The sequence below is a fragment of the Lissotriton vulgaris genome, chromosome 6, assembly GCF_964263255.1.
Source record: "Lissotriton vulgaris chromosome 6, aLisVul1.2, whole genome shotgun sequence".
NCBI lineage: Eukaryota > Metazoa > Chordata > Amphibia > Caudata > Salamandridae > Lissotriton > Lissotriton vulgaris.
In genome coordinates, this window is record NC_141694.1 from 52,133,576 (window position 1) to 52,160,973 (window position 27,398).

The 27,398-nt window shown below is 49.4% G+C and overlaps 2 protein-coding genes across 2 annotated transcripts in view; one reads left to right on the forward strand and one right to left on the reverse strand.

Annotated features, from left to right (window-relative positions):
• The window catches only part of CMTR1 (cap methyltransferase 1), a 1,053,443-nt gene that overhangs the window by 204,915 nt on the left and 821,130 nt on the right, over positions 1 to 27,398 (reverse strand). The gene's annotated exons all lie outside the window — the stretch shown is intronic.
• The window catches only part of LOC147706777 (uncharacterized), a 6,460-nt gene continuing 487 nt past the window's right edge, over positions 21,426 to 27,398 (forward strand). The window contains exons 1-2 of the mRNA XM_086925905.1: positions 21,426 to 22,989; positions 23,124 to 27,398. The exon at positions 23,124 to 27,398 is cut by the window's right edge and continues 487 nt beyond it. Coding sequence (XP_086782031.1) covers positions 21,971 to 22,989; positions 23,124 to 27,398 — 5,294 coding nt within the window. The 5' untranslated portion in view covers positions 21,426 to 21,970. The remainder of the gene's footprint in view (positions 22,990 to 23,123) is intronic.

Sequence of the window (27,398 nt, forward strand, 5' to 3'; positions counted from 1 at the left end):
CGATTATTATAGTAGACTAGATGCAGCCCATCCCCGACCACCTTATTACGAACAGCATCGCCCTATTTTGACAGCCATACCACTCTCAGGCACAACATTGATTGATCAAGTTGACCTAAATGCATCACTGTTGGATCAAGTTGCCCTAAATAAACCCATTTCTGTAGAAGAAATCCAAAGGTCGATATCAGGAATCAAAACAGGAAAACACCCAAACTTGAAGGCTACCCCCTAAAATACTACAGAAAATGTTTGCGAGATCCTCTCCCCTCACCTCCGTGGCTTATACCTGGAGTCTGCTCAAAAAGGTCACTACCTCCCATAACTAGACATTCCCACCATAGTAGTCCACCCTAAGGTTAGTGAAGATGGGACTTGGTTGAAGCAAATGCAGATATATTGATCTGCTGTACTCACAGCCACAATCCCAGGTGTTAGCCAATGCATACTCTCTGAACTCTTACCCATTCGAAGAAGGCACCTAACAGGGTTGCCCCCTCTCCCCACTTCTCTCCGCTGTAACCATGGGACCCCTAGCCAGGATAGTCAGATGCGACACCCAGATGCAGGGATGGAGATGGGAGAGTTTCACAGAGGAGAGAATCAGGCTACATGTGGACAACGTCCACTATACTTGACAAACCCCCATCTCACATGACCGCATAGTCTCACTCTTTAAACTTTAAGAAGAGGACTCTGGACTCCGGATAAACAAGGGCAAATCTTTATTAGTCCCGATACAAGGAGACAGCAAGGGCATGCAGTGGCACTAGTCTATACCAATAAGACGACTTAGCTTTAAATACCTATGAATACAGATCTCCCACAAGCCTGAACGAACATGGAACCTTAACATGACACCTCTCATAACCAATATAAAATCCTACCTTTTCACAATGGATAACCCTGCCACTTAATATAATGGGTGGGGTGGCCCTCTTTAAAATGATAATACGCCATTGCATGGACTACATGTCCAAAATCAGTCTGAGGATGGGATGAGCATGGCCGACGTCCAGATATATTACTGGGCGACAATTACTAGTGATCAATAACTAGCTGACTGGAGGATTGGATGATCCCGCATACTGTGCATAGCTTTCCTTCCTTGGTCTAGACAAAGTAATGGTAACTACTATATTGAGAGACCCCATCACACAACATCTCCCACTTGTATAACCTTTCTGGCATTTAGTGCAGTGTTATGCTCCATGAAATGGCACAACAAACCCCATAATGGAGTAGCAGAAACTTTCAAGCCACACGGCTTCAACCTTGAGAGAAGTGTAGCAAAGGAGCCACACCCAATCATTTCAGGACCTTCAGGCCCAGTACAAACTTTCCAAAACCCAAAACCACAAATATCTACAGCTCAGACATGCTCTAACAAACTATGGACCCCAACTAAAAGAGCTCCTAGAATACAACCCACCAGAAGCCACGCTTGTGATGGGTAAACTGGAAATAGGAGGGGTCTCTGGTTTATATAGAACTATACTTTCCAATGCTCCAGACAAATGCACCCCCTTAGACAGAAAGGGAGGGATAGGGGGACCCCCTTGAAGATTCTGGTTGGAGATTTGCACGCATGGCTCCCTGTGATCATACCACACCCTCCTGACTAAGATAAATCCAACTAAATTACCCCTATCTCATGCCCCTGAGATTAGGGAAAGCCAGGAAAGTTCCTCAACTAACCTGCTTTCCCGGCCCCAGCACTGATAGTGATTTCGGGCGTAACATAGCTGTAACATAAACCCTGCCTCCCCCAAAAGTGGCGAAACATTGGAAACAGGTTGCTCACTCCCTAACCCAGGTCCTGCAGTTGTGGGGGTTTCCGATCGAATTGACATTCCAACATGCCCTTTTCTGGATCAATGATGATTTGGGGAACACTAGGGGAGACAGACACTTAATAGGGATGACAACTACAATTGCAAATAGAGATATAGCCTGGAGAAGAATGGCTGAAAAACCTACGCTTACGGAATGGCGGGGAGGGATGAAATGGTCAGCGGCACTGTATGAAACACATTTACAAGGCGAGGGGATGCCCCCAGAAACATACACAGATCTGATGGAAATGCAGGGAATTTAACTGTCTCGAACTATGAAGGATAAATGTATGATTCAACACCTAAGGAAGGTGGGGTAATTCTAGCATGTGTAAACGGGAAGTCTATATTCACATGTTTGCAAAAACCAATAAAATTTGTCCCAAAAACTTATGACCTGAAACATACAGAGAAAGATGTATTTTGGACAGTTTTAGCTGTGATAAAGCAAAATCAGAGATGTGCAACCAAGCACTTAAATATATAATGTCAGAATTTCGAAAAGGAGAACATTGGGGAAGACACGTGTGCAGGAGCATTCAAATCAGATATACTAGTTTGAAGAAGAAAGATCGGATTGGACCAAAGCTGCTAGTCCACACAAACACTCAGGATAACAGAAACATTATATTCTGGGTTTGGAACAGTAGACACAGTGGTGTATGCTCACTGGCCCCAGGTTTCCATTAGGGGGGTCATAATTGGTAAGATGGCACCTGGAAACTTTTCATGTGTTGCATTGGCTCCCACTCTGTCATTGGCACTGTGCCCCTTACTTTTGCTCCTCCCCCAGTTTGTGTTCCCTTGTTACCTTACTGTATGCTTGCTCCTTGAACTTTCTCTCTTGACATTGACATTCTTAGAGAACGCTGTAGATTGCAACCATTGGTCGGACTTTTGTAGTGCTAGCTCCTCCTTCAGGGTCCCATGGCATATCCAGTTTCTTAAGTGGTTCACCATCGCCATTCCAATGGAAGGACCCATGAGTCACTCACTACATTTACATATCCAAAATTGTAACAGCATATTGGTTACATCATTTGCTAATGTGTTTTTTCTATTCATTATATAAGGTCTTCGCTCAGAACACAAAATTACCTTCCCAGACCTATTCCATGAACAAGTCCACAGGAGTCATCCGGTGGTATGAGACAGCAGTCATGTTTTGTTCTTCCTTCCTTCCTTCTTGTACCCTAAACTATTTTTCTCCAGTGGGGGACTTTGTGGTAGTCACACTCGTTCTCCTCTAGAGAAGTACATACGAGGATATTGTGGGATTAATTTTTAAATACAATGCTCAGTCTTCTCTAACGTGATGGTGGTGTTCATAAAGTATAATTCCTGCCCACAAATGTTATCGCAGGCAGTAAAAGACAGGTCTGGGAGGGAAATATGGTGGCAATGAAGAGGTGAGAGTGGAATAATTTCAAGGAGAACTTACAAACATTAGTAATCACAAGGGTATTCAACCTGTCCACCAAGGTCATGTGACAAAACTGGGATCAAGCTTCTCACACCAAATATGCCCTTGAAAAAGTAGAATGCCAGCAACGATCAGCCTTGTGATAGGTGGGGGAATTCTTAACACCTTCCAGGAAGGATATCTCAAAAGAAAGGTTTTGTCACTATGAGACTCTTCTATCCAGCCAATGTCCATAGTGATAGTTGTATGCCTGTGGCTAAAGGTGCTTCCTGCACTGTCATTAGCTGACGGTTCCTTTCTAGTGCCACCGAACTGGGAATAGAACAAGTTTCTGATTATAATATTGAAATTACTGTTTTAAAAAAGCACCCTTCTTGAGGACGGGTTGGCACTACTTTGAATCATTTAGACCAATGACGACTGTGCCACTGGTGGAGGTTACCACTTAAATGGGTGCCTCTGAGGATAACCGGGACGCTCTCTATGACTGACGGATCGGATGATGAGCTTCGTATGGTCTTCAAAGGAGCTCTTCAGTACTTCTGTTTTACCCAAGCCTGCAGAAAGGGAACTCCACGACTCAAATATTTGCTGCTCGCCAATATTTACACTTTTCAAGCCACACAAGACACCCTTAACCCTTTCCTTGCTGCCGTCGGCCATTGGCCGACGGCAGCACTACCTCCCCAGCGCTGTCGTCTGCCAATGGCCGACGCGGACGACGCGCACGGAAACGCCCGCAAACCACCACCATATATTCAAAATTCACAGCTACAGTTAGTCCCTCCGTAGCTTGCAGTTTTGCACATACTGAAGTTATTGCTGTTTTGATTACTGTCGTTCTAGTTTCCACCTTTCAAAGACAGCAAGTTTACGCCTTCGCTTTCAAATGCATTTGTTTACAAATATGGTTTATAAAAGATTTCTTTACTTAGGGAAGTCAGTACAAATGTAAAGCCCAACTCTCACTTGGTTTCATGTTCCTCTGTGGAATGCCCTATATATTGTGTCCTCAAGCAGAGTAGCGGCAGCAGCACTCAGGTCTGCAGACTGCAGTTTGGTGCTTAATCTCCACCTCCTCTGCTTCTGTAGTGTATGGTGACAGCAAACCGCATCAGCGTTCAAAGACCGTGTACAGTTGACTGCAAATAGGGAACTCAGCCATAAATGAGCACAATAGGTCTTTCATTTCAATGTCTTCCAAGCAGCAAGGATATATAGTACAAACTACAATAACTGGTCAACCTGAGCGACAGCTCAATGGTAAATCCCTTGCCTTTGATGTACACTTACAGCATTTTTTAGATAATTCTTTAAAGGGCACATGTGTAGTACGGGTTGCTGTTTACCACAGGCAATCTCTACTATGATAAGTCTGTATCAGGGGCACATTTTCATAGATGCTAAAGTGGCAGTGGGAACTTTGGTACTTCTTGGGAATTCAATTGTTACTCTTTAGGTGTGAACCCACACAATACCCCTCTGTCATAGATGTACGAGTTACTTACCTTCGGTAATGATGTATCTGGTAGAGACGATGCTAGCCGCAGATTCCTTAACGTAGAATTATCCCTAGGCATAAGACTGGATCCGGAAACTTTTTGCCACAGCATCCCTGAACGCCAGGGTCGGGGCGACATCACGTGACTCCGCCCAGGCGTTGTCCGCGCTCGTGACGTCAGCGAGGTCACATAAGCCCCGCTCCGGCGTGCCTACGTCAGTTTTCTTTTGAGAACTTTTCCACACCACAACGTGGAACCACCAAATAGAAAACTGGGAGCATGTGAACAGTGTGCGAAAGAGCATACAAAAAGGAAACCCCATAGAAACAGTGCAACACCGCAGTGTACAAGGACAAAGAAGAGAGGAAGAACAGAGCAGAGCCCTGAGCAGCCACCCAACCAACACATAGACAGCAATCCCCCACCTCTCCCCCGGAGACAGGGAACCTGCGTAAAAGTCATGTCACACGTTGCAGGTCTACAACCACCCCCTGAAACAAGGAAGGGGAGACCGTCCCAATAGGCGGGAACGACCAACCTCTACCCACCCTCAGCCTAGAAGGCATCCACCCCCCACGAAACAAGGGTAAGCGCGACCAGTGAGCCCCAACCCAGAGGTGGTAGAGGGGCCAGGCCCCTAGCAGCAGAGGGAAGGGAGAAAGGGAAAGATGGGAGGAAACCTCCCCGACCTGGAGCAGCCATAGCAGCAGGGCATAGGAACATCAGAAGCCCCACTTTCCCAGAACCAAAGAGGAGGGAAGAACAGCAACCAGACAGAGCCACCGTCAACAGCAAAAGAAGGTACTCACTGACACGGCCCCCACCGGGAGGCGAGTACCAAGGACCAGCCTAGGGGTCCTCGCAGAACGGAGAGGTAGGGCGGGCCGTGAAGGAATCTGCGGCTAGAATCGTCTCTACCAGATACATCGTTACCGAAGGTAAGTAACTCGTTCATCTGATAGAGACTACTAGCCGCAGATTCCTTCACGTAGAATGGATACCCCAGCAATACCCACGGGGAAGGAGGGTCTGCGAAAGGACCCCACAAGTCTGGACAGGACAGAAGGCCCACAGGTGACCAGCCCCGTAGACAATGCAGGCAACCTCGTCCCTACCAGGCAAGAGGACCCCCACAAGTCAAACGCCAGCAGCCCCAAAGGGATGTAGGAGGAAGAGGAAGAGTGGAGGTCCATACACTCACAACAGAGGAACCAAGGACAAGGCCGGAGAGAGCGAAAAACCCCACGCCACCCCCAGGGCAACCAAGCTTCCACCCGACACCAGGACAGGCAGAGGAACAAGAAGAAGCCCAGAGGGCCCGAGAAAACCAAGGAAGAGGCAGGCCCACCCAGAGGGAATGCAACAGGCCAGCCAGAACGGCAGCTATAACTATAAGCCGCCAGAAGCATGAAGGACATTGAAGCATCCCAGCTCTCAGCACAAGAGCAGGAAGGAGAGGAATGGCCAGACCTACCACTACAAGGGCCGCGCAGACAACCTCAAGAAACAACAGCAACATACAGAAACGCCACGGAGAACAGGCACCCAAAGGCAACCAGCACTCCCCAGCAGAGCATAGCTATATAACAGCTACCACTACCCCACATATGGTACGGTAAGTCCAAAAAAATACGGGAACCCTCTTTGCAAGAACTTCCGTAGCAGAGGAGAAAGCAAAAGCAAAAGCAAAAGCACCACGGGAAAAAACAGCCCTGCGGAAGGCTTACCATCAGCCCAAAGAAAAACAGAAGGCCCAATCTCAGGGCCAAGTCTGTGTAACAAGTCCAGCAAAAACACACACACAGGCAACAAGGACCGTCCAGCAGCCAACAATGCCAAAGTCCCAGCAAAGAGGAGGCAATGGCCAGCAAATACCACCTACAGCAAGGGCATCCAAAAGGCCCAAACCCAGCTCAGTCCAGCAGTCACTGAGGAGAAGGAGGAGGAGAATAAGGCAGAGGAGGAGGAGGACGGAGCCCTCCCAGGAACCTCTGGATCGCAGAGTCAGACGGAGCATGGAAAAACAGGCTGCCATCAGAGGGACGATCAATGAGTCGCTCCCGAATATTCTCATTCCGAAGCAAAGTATGGCGACGGAGGGCGACTGAGGAAGCCATAGCCCAGCATAACACCTCTGAGATGTCCAGAGCGGAGCGGAGAATGAACGCCACCAGCTCCCAGTCATCCAAAACATGATGCCGTAAGTCCACCTGAACAGTCTCCTGGGAAGCCGTGGAACCCAGAGACTCAGCCGAGTCCCACAGACAAGAGGAGGCCCTCGACAATACACACAAGGTGTTAAGGGCCTGCAGGGCCGCACTGGTCGAGGCGAACATGTTGTGCCCCCAAGAGTCCAGCCAGCGGGCCTCCCGGGACGGCCGAGTAAACAGTGGCGGCAAGGAGGGAAAAGCGGTCCTCAAGAGTAGACTGGCAGCAGAGGGGTGGAGGGAGAGGCACACCGGGTCACGTGGCCCCAGAGGGTGACGGTGCAGAAGGTGTTGAGGCACCGGATCTCCCGAGGCAGGACGCCTCCAATCTCCCTCCAGAGAAGAAAGGAGCGAAATCTCAAAGGGGAGTAAGATCTCCCTCCCACCAGAGCCCTGGTGGAGAACCTCCAAGAGATGGTCTGCCGGAAAATGAGCAATCGGGTCCCCCATGCGCAGAATGCCCACAGCATTGGACACCGCGTGCGCAAATGCTGCACCCGCCTCTGTAGGACCCTGCGGAGAAGAAATCAGCTCCTCCGTGGGTGACGGCTGTAGACTAAGACGGCCGTCCCCGAAGCCAAGCGAGACGGGCAAGGGCCAGACCTGAAAGCCAGAAGGCACCGAAGAATGGGGTACTTGCCGCTCCTCCGACGAGCACCTAGACCTCAGGACAGGCGGGCAGCCACTCTTCGATGCCAGTGAAAAAGACACCACGCGGCGGCCAGTCTCCGGGGAAGAGGGCACCAAAATTCAGCCAGCCTCCGGAGAAGACGGAGCGTCCGAAGACTAATCCGCTGCACAACCTCTGTGTGGAGCCATGGAGTCCGCACCCTGAGGTAGGACACCAGCACCATCTGGCGCCAAAGGAGAGACCGGAAAGGGTTCCTCCAAGTCACACCGCACCGGGGACCGGAGCCGAAGTGGCCAAAGGGCAGCGCTGGAACGGCGCCGACTCGACCTCCGCCAAGGCAGCCGCCTGCGTGGAGGGACGAGAGGGACCGGGGGAGTGACCCGAAGTCCTCCGCCAGCCTCAGCCCAGAATGTTGCAGAGGCGGTCTGGCGACCCATGTGGAGGCGCCGAAGACAACTCAACCTCCCACTCGCCCTCCTACGAGGCAGCCGCTTGCGGGGAGGAACGAGAAAGGCCCCGAGGGGGACGAAGAGTCCCCACCCCACATCGGCCCAGAGCGGGATGAGGAGAGGTCACTGAGTCTAGTGGTGCTGCCCGAAGCAGACACCGGCGCCTGGACGGCATCAGCTCAGCCTTGGACAAGGCCTTTGCCTGTCCAGAGGGCCGAGCAGGGCTCGGGATGCGACCCGAGCTCCAGCGACCTTCCGCGACACCACAGGGACTCCCGCGGGAGTTTACGGCGAGGAAGCGGCACCAAGGTGCAACGGAGGGACCCCAGAGGGGCCGCACACTAACAGCACCACACCACACCACACCAGTCGGCGCCTGGGTTGGAGCTGCCGGTGGCGCAGCGGAGGGTCCCGTGCGAGGCGAGGGATCCATTGGCGCCCCAGGAGGGGAAGGAGGAAGAGATGCCAGTGAGGCCCGCAAAGCCGCGGCGTATGTCTCCATCTGGACTCTCGACACCCCATCCCTGGGAAACGGTGGATAGGAGGACAACACGTGGGGCCGCATCACCTGTGGAGGGACCACACCCCCGGAAGGCGGAACACCAGCCCCCGGGGACAAACTGCAACACTTAACCACCGGGGAGCGACGCTCTCGCGACAAACAGGTTGTCTAGCCTTTTCTAGTACTTTTTGTATTAAGGGTATTGGTGGAAAAGTGTATGCAAATGTCCCTGACCAGTTGAGCGACGGGGCATTCCCTTTTGACAGGTGGTGAGGAAACCTGGAGGCAAAACCCTGGCATTTCTAGTTCTGTATTGCTGCAAAAAGGGCCATCACTGGTGTTCCCCAGAGATTGAAGTTGTATTGTACTGCTTTGGGTTTCAACTCTCCTTCATGGGTGGAGTTGTTTTGTCTGCTCAGTTGATCTGCTGAACTGTTGTATATTCCCGGTAGATGAACTGTTTGCAGATTGATTGCTTGAGATACTGCCCATTGCCAGATTTCCTGTGCAAGTTTGCACAGTGGGAATGATTTCGTACCTCCTTGTTTGTTGAGGTAGAACATTGTTGTGGTGTTGTCTGCTTGAATCAAGACAGTTATTTTTTGAATGTTTTTCTGGAACGCTTTCAGTGCTAGGAAAACAAATTTTATTTCCAAGTAGCTAATGGTTTTATGGAATCCTGGTCGTTCCATTGACCACTTACTTTCAGTTATTTGCAGTGCGCTCCTCATCCGTTGAGGGATGCGTCTGTAGTGATTGTCACAGAAGGAGTTGGGCTCCTGAAAGGCCTTGTGTTATGTTGTTGGATGCCCTTCATTGTATCTCTGCTTGCAGCTTGTGTGTAACAACCACTAGATCCTCCAAACTCCATGTGGCCTGAGACCAGTTGTTGGCTACTCATTCCTGGAATAGGTGCATATGAAGTCGTGTATGAGGGATGATTGGGACAACAGCAGGTCCTCAAAATCTCATGTAGAACTAAAACTATTTTTTGTATACTGTTGCTGTGAGAGGTTGGCCTGATATATAGTGCTCACTATTCTAGTGATCACTGTGTATCATTCCAAACAACCCTTATTGATGATTGGTTGTAAGTCAACCTTATAGACCAGCTATCCTAGCAGCATGGACAAGAGCAGTCTTTAGGCTAAACTCTAGAGGGCGTGTTAAGCCAGCTGTTATACCATCACATATACCCCTTGAACACCAAGTGAAAGGACACCACACAAGTTGTTATGAAAATAAAAGGATATTTATTTATAACAAGTCTACCCTGAACTCTTTATGAGTCAGGGAGCTAAGCACAATACAAAACTCTTAAGAAAATACTTTAAGTTGCACAATTTACACAAATGCCCGAGGGGCACGAAAAACCATATACACTAAAAGTGGAATGCAAAATACTAGCAGGTAAGTAACAAGATCCAGAGGCTTCAGGATCGCTAGGACTACACTACTGAACCCTAAGGTTGGGAGCAGAAGGCCTAGGGAGATCGGGTGCAGAGTGCGCACTCTCACGCGGGATGCGGGACAAGGTCTATGGATGCTAGTATTTGTAAAGTTACAGTTATCGGACGAATCCGACTGGATAGACTGAAAACTAAAAAGGATCTGGACACTTAGATAGTGAACCTACGTTGGAGCACCGAAATCCTAAGGTTACCTAGCCCAGGGGCTGCGGCTGCATAGGGTTCAAAAGACGTCATGAATCCTCGTTACAGTCTATGGAGCCTGAAAGAAGAAGTTGCTAGCAGGCGACCAGTGAAGATATCCGGAGGGATCCAAGCCTGGATCGATGATGGAGATGACCTGAAAGCAGAGGGGACTCAGTTCTTAATCACTCATTATCCCGGATCAGCTTAGGGAGTTGTTCCCGACAGCTGCAGACAGGCTCAGCTCATGCCAGAGCTCCATCTCACATAAAACCACGCACTCTGCCCCCAGGATTGATGAGGCCTTCCATAGGAGTGGCTTACAGGCTTATATATGTGTCCAGATATAGGTTTAGATATAGGTATACTATATCTAAGCAAGGGGTGATTACACCCACTTGCCCCAGCTGAGTGATCAGCCAGTTGTGTCAATTTAAGAACCAGCCAGGGGTGGCAAAAGCTATGCTTCAGCCCCTGGTAGGCCTTGGTGGCACCTATGCCCTGAGCACCTATAGTGCATGGTACAGGGGCTGACAAGGAGTCCATTTCCAATTGTGGTATGTACCTATAGCACATGTATTATGAATTTGGAGAGAGAACAGCAGGCTGGGGGTCTGATTAGCAGGCCCACAGCCTCAGTAAGTCGAAAACCAGTGAAGCAAAAAGCAAAAATTGGGGTGACCATAGGATAGCAGACCCTACTCTCCTACACTGGGGGGCTGGACTTCGGTGCTGGAGCTGCTCAGGGTTAGGTCTTCTCAAACCCCAAAGCACTCACTCGAGGATCCCTCGGCGGTCGTGCTGGATAAGCGTCGTGCAGTTTTGAAGATGGCCGGTCCCTTCAGGTCTCGTCACTCCCACGAATCTCAGCTGGGCTGATGATGCAGGTAGAGGTCAGAGATGCCAGGGAATCCGGGTCTCGTCGCGCTGGTCAGTCTTGATCCGGAGGATGGACGTGCAGCAAACCGCAAGCGCTTAGATGGTGCCCGCTGGTGCAGGGTGGCTACTCCTTAGCCACAAGGGAGAGTCTTCAGAAAAAGTCAAGAGTCCTTTTGTGGAAAGTAGTCAAGATTCAGAATTATCTAATTTGGGAAGGGGGCCCGCTCCTACCTTTATTCTAAAAAAAGGGGCTGGCACGCGACTAGGTCCTGCCCATGGGTGGGACCAGGAAGGGGGTGGTTACACCCCTCTCCCTTGTCCCGACTTTCCCCAGCTTAGGGGCTAGTGTGCCCCTGGAACTGGTTTAAGCCGGCATATGCACAGTGAGCACCGGGGTGCCACTTGCAGTCACCTTCCTCTCAGCCCTGCCTACCTGGGATACACAAAACCCTGTCTGGGATGGTGCTAGCACCGCCCCTGACAGGAAACCCTTTGTCCAAGCTCTCCTCGCTGGAAGGACTCTCAGCAGCAGGAGGTCAGACTTGTGTCTGTGGTGGCAGCATCCATTTTGTGGAGCTGAGGCTGTGTTAAGCTTTAACCGGGGTTCACAGTTACATACATGTCGTGTCCCTCTAGAAGGGTGTAATGCTAACCCCGTCGCCAGAATTGGCGAGGGGTTAGTATTCCAATTCGTATGACACCTTACTCGACATGTTTTGATAAAGCGATACCAAAGTTGGCAAATAACCGCGAGGATTAGAATGCACTTAAGAGTATATGGTACGGGTTATCATGGAACAGCTATTAGGACTTGGTTCCGCAAGCTGCAAACGGGCTCAGCTCATGCCAGAGCACCATCTCACATAATTCCAAGCACTCTGCCTTCAGGATTGATAAGGCCTGCCATAGGAGTGACTGATAGGAATACATGTGTCCATTTTTGGGTTAGATATAGGAATACTATATCTAAAGCAAAGGGTGTTTACACCACCTTGCCCCAGCTGTCGTGCAGCCAGTTGTGTCAGATTTGGATGGCCAGCCAGGGGTAGCAAAATACATGCTGCAGCCCCTGGTAGGCCCTGGGTACACCTATGCCCTGGATACCTAAGGTATACTGTACAGGGACTGATGAGGTGGCCCAGTACCAATTGGTAAATGCACCTAAGGTACATGTGTGTCAATTTAGAGAGAGAACAGCTAGGCTGTGGGTCTGATTAGCAGGCCCACAGCCAGGGAAAGTCGTAAACCAGTGAAGCAAAAAGCAAAAATCTGGGTTGATCATAGGATTGCAGACCCTACTCTCCTACAGTTGCTCCCATAACTATCAGGGGCATTTGGTCCTGGATGCCAATGCTGCTAAAGACCACATTGTATTTGTGAGAACGTTCCCTTTTTCTGCATGGTATGCCCCCACTTTTTGCTGAATTGCCGATGTGCTTTGACCGAGTGTGCCCTGGGCTCCTGCTAATCAGGTACCCAGGGCCTATGTTCTTTCCATAAAACTGCATTGAAGCCTAACCCAATTGGCATCTCTGGCCACATGTCAGCCCCTGGTAAATGGTACCACTGGTACCCAGGGCACTGTAACCAGAGAAGGCCTCTAAGGCCTGCAGCACTCATTGTGCCACCCTTAGAGGTCCTGTCTTACACTCACACCCAGCCTTTGCAGGCTGAGTGTTTTGATGCAGAACAAAGTGAAGAGTTGACATGGCACACATCTCTGTGTGCCATGCCTTCAGCCCACTGCCTTGGAATTCATCAGTCACCCCTCTAGCTGGGTGCACAATGCCAGTGCTGATGGTACAGGTCCATGACCCCTGTACCCCTACAGTGTCTAAGGCCATTCTTAGACATTGTAAGTGAAGTGCTGCCATTAAGAGTATATGGTGCTGGGAGTTTTTCATTACGAACGCCACAGCGCCATAATGGCTACACTGAAAACTGAGAAGTTTGGTATCAAACGTCTCAGCATATTACATATTACAACATATTAAATCCACACTGATGTCAGTGTGGGATTTAATGTAAAATGCACACAGAGGGCATCTTAGAGATGCTCCCTGAAAACTAACCTCCCACTAGTGTCAAGGCTGAGTGGCTGACTTCAGCTGCCACCACCATACATGTTTCTGGACCCCTGGGTCGAGAGCCTACCTCTCTCGGAGCCTGAAATAATACACATCCTGGGACGAGGTGTCGAGTCTCCTCTCCCAGGATGGGCAGGGTTCAAAAAGGGGAAGATTCAAAGGCTTGCTGCCTTTGTGAGCTTCCCCGGGCCACTTGCTGCGTTCAGCAACTGGTCCCCACTGGTTTTGATCCCCACTTTGGGAGGAAGAGCAGGTGGGAAAAACAAGTGAGGAAGAGAAGTGGGACCAGCTCTGCCAATTCCACCCCTCAGGTGGGGGAATCGAGGTGAAGCACAACTCTCAGTCCCGGCCATCTTGCAGATGTGGGGGGACTTAGCCAACCAGGGACAGGCTCATGCCCCCCTCGTACTGGAGGGTGCCATAATAGGGGGTGTACCCACCCAAGGGAAGGTATCCATTGGTCCATGCCTTTTATCTACCTGTAAGGCCCCTATATCTAGTATTTAGGGGCACCCGTGAACCTTGCTTCCTCAGACAAGAAACTACTAGAAGAAGGACCGAACAGCCATGCAGAAGCTAACAAAAGGAAGACGTCCACCGACTTGGCCAAAGCCCTACCAGCCTGTCTCCCCCCTCAAACCTGCTCCTGCGAAATCCTGGTGTGTCCTGCAGCTAGCAACCTCTGTCTCCCATGAACATCGGGTTTGTTCATCTGCAACCTCTGGCTCCGGCCGGACCCCGTGAATCCACCCCACTATGCACCCGCCGTCAACGGCCCGAGCTTGAGTGGGCAAACACCACAAGGAGGTCCCAATGGCGATCCTGACTAGGGATCTAGCAGCCCATGACCTGCCTCAAGCCTCCAGCCAACACCTGCAGCCTAAATCTGGAAGGTCGACCCGACCAGGAACTGGTAAGAAGATCCGACCCCAAAAGGCACCTCTGCACCAGACGCCCCACTGCTTGGGTGGCCAAACCGATGATGCCTAACAAACCCCTAACTTCCCAACTTACCTCTCGAAGTGGTGGTCGCACCCAGAAGACCCTCGTCCCCAAGCCTGCAGTCCCTTTGCAAACCGGAGGTTCCCCATTGCAAACAACTACTTTGTTTCCCTATTTGCCCTGAGCTAAAGTCTAGTAGCTTTGCTCCCACAACCAAGTGGCCTGCTCGCAAGCAGCCACGACCGGAGGCCCCCTATCCACCATTGGATAGCACTGGGCCTCAGCACTCTGCACCCGGCTGCCCTAGTGCTGCTGAGTGCATCCTTTTTTTTTTTTTTTATATTTTTATTAAAGTTTTTTCTCATTATAGCACAGAAACAGTGATCACCAATGAGATACATAAGCATTTCCCAATAAACAGTGGCAGCCTATCCAATCAGCAGCAAAGAAGGGTCAAACAATGTTGTGATGGGTCGGCGTAGTGTGGCGGGCCCCATCCTTCCCATCCAATCATATACCTAACCTTGCACTATCATTGTGAGTCAGAGAGCAGGAGTCCATAGTGTCGCAGCCAAGGTTTCCATATTTTCCAGAACTTCTTAGGGCAGCCCAGTGTTTTGTAATGCCCAGTGTTTTGTATGTTGTCTTCTCCCCTAGCATATACATGTCCATGCCTTCCCTCCACTCGACAAGAGATGATCCCTCTGTGGCCCCCCATGTCTTGGCTATATCTTGTTTTGCGACCACCAATCCTAATTGTAACAAGACCAACCCAGGTTTGGGGAGGTCAATATCTGTGGATATCCCCAGTAGGACAAACGAGGGGATAAAGCGAATCTCCGCCCTAAGGACTTTTTCCATCTCCCCCATCACGGTCGTCCAGTACCTTTGAATCTTAGAGCACTCCCACACTGTGTGGCAAAAAGTGCATTCCGCCCCTAAACAGCGCAAGCATGTAGGTGTTTCGGCACTCCCAATGCGGTGAAGTTGTGCTCTATCGTAGTATGCCCTGTGTAAGTATTTATATTGGATAAGCCTGAGGCGCGATCTGATGGCTACCTAGCGAGGTTGTATCAAAGCCATCTCCCAGTCCAAATCATCCATCTCCCCCAACTCCGATTCCCATTTTATGCGCAGTTTCGGTAGTGTGTCAGGCTTATTATTTATGATCGTCCTATACGTCCAAGAGACCGCTTTTTCAGCTATCTCCCCCATCAAGAGTCGCCCTTCTAAAGGTGTGTATTCGGGGAGATCGGCAGTGACTAGGCCCTGCACCCGCCAGGCATGTCGCAACGGTAAATACCTGTAGTGCTAGGTCAAATTTATGTTATATAGCGCCTGTAGACGAGCAAAAGTGATTAGTTCTTTGCGGTACATTATATCTTTAAGTTGCGAAATACCCAACAGGTCCCATGTCCTAAAGCCTTTCAGTTTTCTAATTTCTGGCAGGCAATTTCCCACCTGTTTGCCCCGTAATCCGTCCACCCCACTTCATCTGTCTCTCCGCTTGTGTCCATGCAACCAATATGATCCGCGTTGCCGTGAGTAGCTGGGTAGCTTCCCTCCCCCCATATATGCAGTGCGTGTATGGGAGGTTAGTGAATTGTGCAAAGTCCAAAGCGTATGTGGGGTGATCCCTCTCTATATTTCCCCATTCATTCACAACTATTAAATGGGCTGCCCAGTAATACGCCCGGAGGTCTGGCAGGGAGTTGCCACCATTATACTGGTTACACTGCAGTGTCGACAATGCGATCCTTGGCGGCTGTCCGTCCCAGAGGAAAGTCCGTAATACATCATCAATTCTTTTAAACACCTCCACTAGTATGAACTGGTAGGTGTTTTGCAACACGTAAAGGAATTGGGGAGCACTATCATTTTGTATAGAGCTGCCCTACCTAGGAGGGTCAACGGCAGGGACCTCCACTTCCCCATGTCCTCGCAAACGTCTCCTAGCACCCTGTACAAATTGCGCTCCAGCGCCAGTGTTGTGTTCGTCATTACGTAAATACCTAGGTAGTTAACGCCCTCTTGTGTCAGTTGGAGCTGGCTGAGGCCTATGACGTATCTGCCACACTCGCCCGTCTGGTACAGACAGGATTTCCCCCAGTTAATCTTATAACCCGCCTGTGTGCCGTAGAATTCACAGCACCCCATAATACTTGGGATTGTGGTGTCTGGGTTAGTCACATACAATATGTCATCCACATATAGAGATATGTGCTCATCAGACTGTCACCCCATACATCTGAAAACCTGTTATGTCAGGGTGTTGTCGGATTACGCACGCGAGTGGCTCCAGTACTAGGGCGAAGAGCAGCAGGGATAGAGGACAGCCCTGGCGAGTGCCCCTGCCTATAGAAAATTCCCTCGATAATACCCCATTAACCTTGACTTTCGCCACATAGTGTAACCGCCGAGTCTACCGTCCCAACATTTTCTTTAAAATAAAGTTCGGTATCCGTCCTAAGTTCTCGCGCGATCTTTGCATCTTTCAGGTCCCATGCATTAAGCTTTCATTCCCTGTGTCTGTCATGTGCGCAGGTGCCTACTGAGTCGCATAGGTGAGTGATCCCAGAGTCCCTTGGCCAAGAGTTCCACCTCGCATCCCTCCCTCAGATCTCCTGCCGGAGCAAATATGTAGTCTATTCTGGAAAAGACTGCATGAGCCCCCGAGTAATAGGAATAAGCCCGGACTTGTGGGTGTTGCCTGCGCCATAGATCCGTTAGTGCTAGAGTGTCCGTGAATCGCTTCAACAGTGCCTCTCTGGGGTCTCTAGACTGGGTAGATGTGCGGTCAGCTTCCAAGTTCATCGCATTGTTAAAGTCGGCCCCAATAATGTGCGTGTCAGAGCCAGCCTCCAGCAAAATGTTAGCAAGTTTGTTTAGTGTTGGGCGTTGGAGTTTGGGTGGTGCATAAACACTAACAAAAGTGACATGTCGTCTGTTCCACAACCCCTGGACCGCTACATAGGTGCCATTGGGATCTGCCCAGGTGCGTTCTAGGCGGAAGGGAGGGCTTTTCCTAATTAATATTGCTACACCTCGCGCTCCGGTGGAGAACCCCGCATGTGCCAGTGTTTTGTATGCACCTCTACCTAAGAAACCACATTGAGTCCCCTTTAGGTGAGTCTCCTGTAGAGGGATGACATCCGGTTTCAACTGTTTAAAGTAGGCAGCCACCAGTCCTCTCTTAATCTTATTTCCCATCCCGTTCACATTCCAGGAAAGGACAGAATAGTGTCCTTGATTAGGTATAGTCGTTGGTATGGTGTGTCTAAGTGAGCCTGTGGTCTAAAATGTTTCCCCCTATCCTCCGCTGCATCCCCTGTGATCAGAAAATGTATGCTGGTGTACCTTTGTGCCATACTGTCTCAACAAACCCCAAACTCCTCATACCCCCATGCCCCCCGAAACCCCTCAACATCCATCCGACTATCCCAATGGTCAATTGGACCAACTGTATTGTGATCATATTGGCGAGGTCTGTAACTCAACTTGTGTTCCGTCCCTCTTGTCTCTCACATAAACATACAAATCACAGTTACGCAGTCCCAGAGGTCAAACCTCAAACCATCAGCTCCAGGGTCCATCAAAAAAAGAGCACAATGAACGGAAAATACAATAAACAAGGGGGGATGGGGAGGAACAGGCAGGAGGGTAGAAAGAGGGGGGCGGGGGGACGAGCAGGAGAGCAGAGAGGGAAGGAGGGAAAATGAGCACAACTGCAAAAAGAGTTGGGGGTAGAATAGACGGGGTGGCGTGTAATGCGTGTTGCCAGCCATTTGCACCTGGAGCTCCTTCTGGCCAGTCTTCTCTTTGTAGCATCGTTGACCACAGATGGTGCCTGGGTGTCCTGTACTGTTTCGCTGGTGACCTCTCCCGTGCGTTCCAGCAGGTTGATATTCTGCAGCAGAGGGTGCTCGCCTTCCTATTCCATGGTAATGTCCTGATCTGTGCAGTCTTCCGAGCGGTGCGCTACAGAGTCTTTGGGTATTGCCTGACTCTCTATGCTGCCCCGCCACATGGCGCCTTCAGGATGTTGCGTCCCTGTCTCAATTCCTGTCATCCTCCTGCTCAGATATGGCGTTTATCTGAGCGCTACGTTCGAAGCAACATTCTTTTTCTTCTGTGTCCGCTTGTGTGGCCTAGGAGTGGTAATGTTCAGCGAGGGGGTCCCCTCTGCATCGCTGTGGCTCATCCGGAGGTACTCTCGGCAAGGGATGCTCCTCCAGCCAGTACCAAGCCTCCTCTGGGATACCAAAGAAGAAAGTTTTACTTTGAAAGATCGCTTTAAGTTTGGCAGGGAAGAGGAGCATGTATTGGATTTACAGTTGTCGCGATTTAGTCAAACGTTTTCCGTTGGTTCTGGACCTCCATAGAATAATCCGGGAATACAAGGATCCGTGCATTGTCGAACCTCACCCTTTTGTCGGAACAACCGGAGAATAGTATCTCTATCCTGGTAGTTGAGAAACCGAGCAATCAGTGGCCGAGGTCTGGCTCCAGGTATTCTGTGGGCTTGCTCAATGACGAAACATGGTGAGAAAAGGGTCCCCGGGAAGGTATCCAGCAGCCACTTGTGCAGGTAGGTACTTGCGTCAAGCCCCTTCAAGTGTCTCCGGAAATACAATAAAGCGCAGGTTGTTTCTCCGTGCTCAGTTTTCGGCGTCATCCACTCTCCAGAGAACATCCTTTAGGGCTGAGACCTCACCCTGCATTGCGTGAGTCACATCTTCGACTTCAGAGATGCGCTGTTCTGCTTGTGTGACTTTTTCAGAAACATTGTGAAGATCTTGACGGAGTAGGTTGACATCAATCTTCACCTCTTCGATCTTGCCCTCGAGTACCTCCCTGGAGGACGGAATCGCCTGGAGGAGCACCGTGTTGTCTGTTGGGTCTGCCAGCGTCACTCCGGCGGGGTTGGGGGCCGGCATTGGTTTTGTGAATTTGTCCAGCTTTCCCTGCTTCGGAGTCTTGGTCCCTCGCCATCGGTGGTTAGACACCATTGGGACAACCAGCTGAGCACTGCAGGACCTCGGGCGTTCAACATGGCTGTGTCTTGAGCCTCCTACCCACCCTGCCGGAGCGGCGCGCCAGGCGCAACATGTGGGTCGCACCCCAGTCCCGCTTTTAAACCCACAGACCGTGGGGTGGAGGCTAATCGCTGCACAAAGCCGGCACACAACTCTAGAGCCACGTCCCAGACTGCCCGGTGGGTCACCAAATATCCAAAGCTTCACCTCACCCACTCCGTCTGATGTATGGCCCGATATGCCTGTGGATGCAATCAGTGGTCTACAGCCCTCCTCACTCTGTGCCAACCAGGCCCTTGGTCTCCACACTGCGTAGACCTCGCACTGCCAGCCGGGCCGCAACGGGGTGGTATCTGGTCGCACCAGCTGAGCATGTATGTCCTCTCCGCTGCGCGGCACAATGCCACGGGCGTCTATCCAGGGATGCACAGTGTCCCCAGCACCGAACCAGGAGGTGTGGGCCCATCCGCGTGTCATCCACCGAAAGCTCCAGTCGCCAAGCATAGGCTAGAAAGGGGTCCTGTGGTCCTGGTAAGGACAAGTATGTGAGGCTGGCAACAGGTCCCTGGCACTGCACGGCTTCCACAACCAGCCAACGACTAGTGGGCGAGGGGAAAAGCGTGCAGCCCCTTTGATGGGGGTATGGTCCTCTTAGTGCGCCCAGCGATTCCGCCCATTAGGGAGAGGGGAGTTGGGGGCCCCCCACTTGGCACCAGAGCACTGTTTTTACAGGATCATTGATCGGCCAGCGGAGCTCTGGTCGGACGCGTCTAGTCCGCCATGCTCCTGGCCATGCCCCAACTAGAGTGCATCCTTGACCCTGGGGGACCCCCCCGAGTCTACCCCCAGAACCTTAACTCCCACTACCAAATACGTATCTCAAAACCGATAACACTATTTTCCTCCAGGGGATAACATTTCTAAGTGTGGAGTTTGAAAACCTAAATAAATTCTTTAAAATTGTACTGTTTAACAAAAAGATTTTACTTACCTGTTTACAGGAAATGTTCCAGGTATACCACTCTGAGTAAGAAAAGTAATCCAAAAGTAACTTACCTGTAATCTTACTGAAAGTCCCATTCAATGTATATGTACTGTATTCTGAAAAGCATTGCACTATCAGTAACACTACTGTATTCAAATCAAAGTACATTTACAATTGCAATCCAAACTGTGTTACAATCTGAATATTTACTGCAAAGTACTTCTCACTTACCTGTGCCAGGCTTGCTTGGTTCTAGGAAATAAAATTCCTAAAAGAATATATTTATACAAAATCAATTGGTCTGAAGTTCAGTCTTTGAGTGTGTGAATTCATTTGCTGACTGAGTGTGTACAACAAATTCTTAAGACTGTCCTCTGATACTGCATTACGGCTCGACCACACAATCACAAATAGAGAGTGAGGTGCTATCTAACTTTACCTCTCCCTATCTTTGAGGTTCCACTTGACTCTGTGCACACTATACCTCACTTTGGTATAGTATATACAGAGCCAGCGTCCTACAGTATTTATGTGAGTATGACATGGGCAAATTGCCTTTCACTCTTGCACTGTAGGACGTAATTCCTTACACTGTGAAACTGAAGGAGGACATGGGACGTCTATTTCAGGGAAATCTAAAACCACCATAACCTAGAGATAAGCTATAGGCGTGGTGCAAACTTGGAGGGCTGTTGAGTCCCCATTACCCCATCCCGAAGTCTGGAGCCTAAACCCTTGATCTAGGATCTTTTACTCCGTTTGGACAGTTTATTATTACAACTAGGATATACCTATTCTTATAGGAATTACGTCCTACAGTGCAAGAGTGAAAGGCAATTTGCCTATGTAATACTCACATAAATGCCACGTGGTCTTTAGCATAATTAGCATCCAGGACCACAAGGACGATTTAACAATGACTTGCTTTTGTCAGTCATTAGTGTGCCTCGCCATTATAGAGAGGTGTTTACTGCATTTGCACTGAGAGAGATATAATTATTGTTGTTGTCCTGAAGAAGATGGTCCTACATTGTTTATACCACCGAAACGAGATAACGCCCCTCCCTTTTTGTCTTGTTAAATTTGAGGAACAATGAAGTAAATGCATAATATTCTTGTTGTATTGATTCCTTCAAATTAACATTATATATATATATATATATATATGACATAATGACGACAAATAGGTTGCTGTCTCTCTTGACATGATGTTTCAGTAAAATGATGTGCAATATTTCATTCGAAATGTAGATGGTTTTTAGATTGTTTTCTAAATATAGGATCTTTTTGATATATAATTGTACAAATGGTTTTTATTGATGATTTCATTGAATTGATTTTTATAATTGCCTTTTGGGTCTCCTTTCAGATTGATTTTGAGAAGTGTTTGATTGTGAACTTAGTGGGGTGTGCGATTTCGGATTGTGTCAATTTCTCCAAGACAATGTTTATGTTAATACACGGACTGTATAAGGAACCCTGTCTCTGAGTAGTGGGGCCGTTCTCCTCTTTTTGAGATAGTGTAACATATACACTGACTCATTTTGGCATGAGGTGCAGAATGAATGAGTGAAAGATAGGACACTTAAGTTTATAGGCGTTGCTGTGTTTAGTTGGCAAAGCAACACAGTGTGGCCTATGTGTGAACTGTTTTGATGTTCGTGATGGACAGAAGCTGCTCCTATACTGCTGGTGTGAACATGTGGCTGTTTTCATGCATAGAGAGGAGAGTGAGAGAACTTCACATGTGGCCATGCCTACCATTCTTGTAAGGGATTCTGTTCCAAATCTGGAGTGGGCATGACTCCCCTTTGAGTCAATGACATCCTTGTTATACTGAATGGTTCTGTCTGCCAGTTACTGGAGGACCCTTCTTCTCTCTCGTTCTCTCTCTCTCTCTCGTTCTCGCTCTCTCTCGTTCTCGTTCTCTCTCTCTCGCTCTCCCGTTCTCTCTCGTTCACTCGCTCTCTCTCGTTCTCTCTTGTTCACTCGCTCTCGTTCTCTCGTTCACTCGCTCTCTCGTTCACTCACTCTCTCGTTCACTCACTCTTTCTCGTTCTCTCGTTCGTTCTCTCTCGCTCTTTTTCTCTCGTTCTGTCTCTCTCTTTCTCGTTCTCTCTCGTTCTCGTTCTCTCTTGTTCTCTCTCTCTCTCTTTTTCTCGTTCTCTCTCTCTCTCTTTTTCTCGTTCTCTCTCTCTCTTGTTTGCTCTCGTTCTCTGTCTCATTCTCTTTCTCTCGTTCGCTCTTGTTTGCTCTCTCGTTCTCTGTCTCATTCTCTCTCTCTCGTTCTCTCATTCTCTCTCATTCGTTCTCTCTCTCGTTCTCTCTCTCTCGTTCTCTCTCTCTCGTTCTCTCGTTCGTTCTCTCTCTCTCGTTCTCTCTATCTCGTTCTCTCTCTCTCTCTCATTCTCTCTCTCTCGTTCTCTCTCTCTCTCTCTCGTTTGTTCTCTCTCTCTCGTTCTCGCTCCCTCTCGTTCTCTCTCTCTCTCTCGTTCTCGCTCCCTCTCGTTCGTTCTCTCTCTCGTTCTCTCTCGTTCGTTCTCTCTCTCGTTCTCTCTCTCTCTCTCGTTCTCTCTCTCTCGTTCTCTTGTTCGTTCTCTCTCTCTTTCTCTTGTTCTCTCTCTCGTTCTCTTTCTCTCTCGTTCTCTCATTTGTTCTCTCTCATTCTCTCTCTCATTTCTCTCTCATCCTCTCTCTCGTTCTCTCTCTCATTCTCTCTCCCTCGTTCTCTCTCTCTCTCTCGTTCTCTCATTTGTTCTCTCTCTCGTTCTCTCATTTGTTCTCTCTCTCATTCTCTCTCTCGTTTCTCTCTCTCTCGTTCTCTCTCTCATTCTCTCTCTCGTTCTCTCGTTCTCTCTCGTTTCTCTCTCTCTCTCTCTCATTCTCTCTCTCTCATTCTCTCTCTCTCATTCTCTCTTTCGTTCTCTCGTTCATTCGTTCTCTCTCTCGTTCTCTCTCTCTCGTTCTCTCTCTCTTACTCTCTCTCTCTCTAGTTCACTCGCTCTCGTTCTCTCTCGTTCTCGCTCTCGTTCTCTCTCGTTCTCACGTTCGTTCTCTCTCTCGTTCTCACGTTCGCTCTCTCTCTCCCTCGTTCGTTCTCTCTTTCTCTCTCGTTCTGTCTCGCTCTCGTTCTCTCTCTCGTTCACTCGCTCTCTCTCGTTCTCTCTCTCTCTCGTTCTCTCTCGTTCTCTCTCCCTCTCGTTCTCTCGTTCGTTCTCTCTCTCTCATTCTCTCGTTCTCTCTCCCTCGTTCTCTCTCTCTCTCGTTCGTTCTCTCGTTCGTTCTCGCTCCCTCGTTCTCTCTCCCTCGTTCTCTCTCGTTCTCTCTCTCTCTCTCTCTCTCGTTCTCTCTCTCGTTCTCTCTCTCTCTCTCATTCTCTCTCGTTCTCTCTCTCTCTCATTCTCTCTCGTTCTCTCTCTCTCTCATTCTCTCTCGTTCTCTCTCTCTCTCATTCTCTCTCTCTCCCTCTCTCTCTCTCGTACTCTCGTTCTCTCTCCCTCGTTCTCTCTCATTCTCTCTCCCTCGTTCTCTCTCCCTCGTTCTCTCTCCCTCGTTCTCTCTCATTCTCTCTCCCTCGTTCTCTCCCTCGTTCTCTCTCTCTCGTTCGTTCTCTCTCTCTCTCGTTCGTTCTCTCGTTCTCTTTCTCGTTCTCTCTTGTTCGTTCTCTCATTCGTTCTCTCATTCGTTCGCTCCCTCGTTCTCACTCCCTCGTTCTCACTCCCTCGTTCTCACTCCCTCGTTCTCTCACTCCCTCGTTCTCTCACTCCCTCGTTCTCTCACTCCCTCGTTCTCTCTCTCTCTCGTTCTCTCTCTCTCTCTCTCTCTCGTTCTCTCTCTCGTTCTCTCGTTCGTTCTCTCGTTCGTTCTCTCTCTCTCTCGTTCTCTCTCTCGTTCTCTCTCTCGTTCTCGTTCGTTCTCTCTCTCTCGTTCTCTCTCTCATTCTCTCTCGTTCGCTCTCTCTCTCGTTCTCTCTCTCTCGTTCTCTCTCTCGTTCTCTCTCTCGTTCTCTCTCGTTCTCTCTCTCTCTCGCTCTCTCTCTCTCTCGTTCTCTCTCTCTCTCATTCTCTCTCATTCTCTCTCTCTCGCTCATTCTCTCTCTCGTTCTCTCTCTCTCATTCTCTCGTTCTCTCTCGTTCTCTCTCTTTTGTTCGTTCTCTCTCATTCTCTCTCTCGTTCTCTTGTTCTCTCTCTCATTCTCTCTCTCGTTCGTTCTCTCTCTCTCGTTCGTTCTCTCTCGTTCGTTCTCTCTCTCGTTCTCTCTCGCGTTCTCTTGTTCTCTCTCTCATTCTCTCTCTCGTTCTCTCTCTCGTTCGTTCTCTCGTTTGTTCTCTCTCGTTTGTTCTCTCTCGTTCTCTCGTGTGTTCTCTCTCGTTCTCTCATTTGTTCTCTCTCGTTCTCATTCGTTCTCTTTCGTTCTCTTTCGTTCTCTCTCTCGTTCTCTCTCTCTCGTTATCACTCTCTTTCTCTATCTCTCTTTCTCTCTCTCGTTCTCTTTCTCTTTTGTTCTCTCTCTCGTTCGCTCTCTCTCGTTCTCTCGCTCTCGTTCTCCCTCTCTCGCTCTTCCTCTCTCTCTCTCTCTCGTTCTCTCTCTCTGGTTCTCTCGTTCGTTCTCTCTCTCTCTCTCTCCGTCTCGTTCTCTCTCTCGTTCTCTCTCTCGTTCTCTCTCTCTCGTTTTCTCTCTCTCGTTCTCTCTCTCCTGTTCTCTCGTTCGTTCTCTCTCGCGCTCTCTCTCGTTCTCTTGTTCGTTCTCTCTCTCGTTCTCTCTCTCTCTCGTTCTCTCTCTCTCTCGTTCTCTCTCTCTTTCGTTCACTCGCTCTCTCTCGTTCTCTCTCTCGTTCTCTCTGTCTCTCTCTCTCGTTCTCTCTGTCTCGTTTCTCTCGTTCTCTCTCTCGTTCTCGCTCTCGTTCTCTCTCTCGTCTCTCTCGTTCTCTCTCTCTCTCGTTCTCTCTCTCTCTCGTTCTCTCTCTCTCTCTCCCGTTCTCTCTCTCTCTCCCGTTCTCTCTCTCTCTCCCGTTCTCTCTCTCTCTCCCGTGCTCTCTCTCTCGTTCTCTCTCTCTGGTTCTCTCTCTCTGGTTCTCTCGTTCGTTCTCTCTCTCTCTCTCGTTCTCTCTCTCCCGTTCTCTCTCTCTGGTTCTCTCTCTCTGGTTCTCTCTCTCTGGTTCTCTCTTTCGTTCTCTCTCTCTCTCTCTCTCGTTCGTTCTCTCTCTCGCTCTTTCTCTCTCGTTCTCTTGTTCGTTCTCTCTCTCTCTCTCTCTTTCATTCACTCGTTCTCTCTCTCTCTTTCTCTCTTTCATTCACTCGTTCTCTCTCACTCTCGTTCTCTCTGTCTCTCTCTCTCTCGTTCTCTGTCTCTCTCTCTCTCGTTCTCTCTGTCTCTCTCGTTCTCTGTCTCTCTCGTTCTCTGTCTCTCTCGTTCTCTGTCTCTCTCGTTCTCTGTCTCTCGTTTCTCTCGTTCTCTGTCTCTCGTTTCTCTCGTTCTCTCTCTCGTCTCTCGTTCTCTCTCTCGTCTCTCGTTCTCTCTCATTCGTTCTCTCTCTCTTTTTCGCTCTCTCTCGTTCTCTCTCTCGTTCTCTCTCTCTCGTTCTCTCTGTCTCTCTCGTTCTCTCTGTCTCTCTCGTTTTCTCTGTCTCTCTCTCGTTCTCTCTCTCTCTTGTTCTCTCTCTCGTTCTCTCTCTCTGGTTCTCTCTCTCTCGTTCTCTCTCTCTCTCGTTCTCTCTCTCTCTCTCGTTCTCTCTCTCTGGTTCTCTCGTTCGTTCTCTCTCTCTCGTTCTCTCTCTCTCGTTCTCTCTCTCTGGTTCTCTCGTTCGTTCTCTCTCTCTCGTTCTCTCTCTCCGTCTCGTTCTCTCTCTCTCGTTCTCTCTCTCTCGTTCTCTCTCCCTCGTTCTCTCTCCCTCGTTCTCTCTCTCTCCTGTTCACTCGCTCTCTCGTTCGTTCTCTCTCTCTCTTGTTCGTTCTCTCTCTCTCGTTCTCTCTCTCGTTCTGTCTCTCTCGTTTTCTCTGTCTCTCTCGTTCTCTGTCTTTCGTTTCTCTCGTTCTCTCTCTCTCGTTCTCTCTCTCGTTCTCTCTCCCTCGTTCTCTCTCCCTCGCTCTCTCTCTCCTGTTCACTCGCTCTCTCGTTCGTTCTCGCTCTCTCTCGTTCTCTTGTTCGTTCTCTCTCTCGTTCTCCCTCTCGTTCTCCCTCTCTCTCGTTCTCTCTTTCGTTCACTCGTTCTCTCTCTCTTTCGTTCACTCGTTCTCTGTCTCTCTCTCGTTCTCTCTGTCTCTCGTTCTCTCTGTCTCTCGTTCTCTCTGTCTCTCTCGTTCTCTCTGTCTCTCGTTCTCTCTGTCTCTCGTTTCTCTCGTTCTCTCTCTCGTTCTCTCTCATTCGTTCTCTCTCTCGTTCTCTCTCATTCGTTCTCTCTCTCTCTCGTTCTCTCTCATTCGTTCTCTCTCTCTCTTTTTCTCGTTCTCTCTCTTGTTCTCGTTCTCTCTCTTGTTCTCGTTCTCTCTCTTGTTCTCTCTCTCTCTCTCTTGTTTGCTCTCTCGTTCTCTGTCTCTCATTCTCTTTCTCTTTTTCTCGTTCTCTCGTTTGCTCTCTCGTTCTCTGTCTCTCATTCTCTCTCTCTCGTTCTCTCATTCTCTCTCATTCGTTCTCTCTCGTTCTCTCGTTCGTTCTCTCTCTCTCGTTCTCTCTCTCTCGTTCTCGCTCCCTCGTTCTCTCTCTCTCTCGTTCGTTCTCTCTCTCGTTCTCTCTCGTTCGTTCTCTCGTTCGTTCTCTCTCCTCTCTCTCGCTCTCTCTCTCTCTCTCGTTCTCTCTCTCTCTCTCTCTCTCGTTCTCTCTCTCTCGTTCTCTTGTTCGTTCTCTCTCTCTTTCTCTCGTTCTCTCTCTCTCGTTCTCTTTCTCCCTCGTTCTCTCTCTTATTCTCTCTCTCATTTCTCTCTCTCATCCTCTCTCTCTCGTACTCTCTCTCTCGTACTCTCTCTCATTCTCTCTCCCTCGTGTTCTCGTTCATTCTCTCGCTCTCTCGTTCTCTCTCTCTCTCTCTCTCGTTCTCTCATTTGTTCTCTCTCTCTCTCATACTCTCTCTCGTTCTCTCTCATTCTCTCTCTCTCGTTCTCTCTCTCTCTCTCTCTCATTCTCTCTCTCTCATTCTCTCTCTCTCTCGTTCTCTCGTTCATTATCTCTCTCGTTCTCTCTCGCTCTCGTTCCCTCTCTCTTTCTGTCTCTCGATCACTCGCTCTCTCTTGTTCTCTCTCTCTCTCGTTCTCTCTCGTTCTCTCTCCCTCTC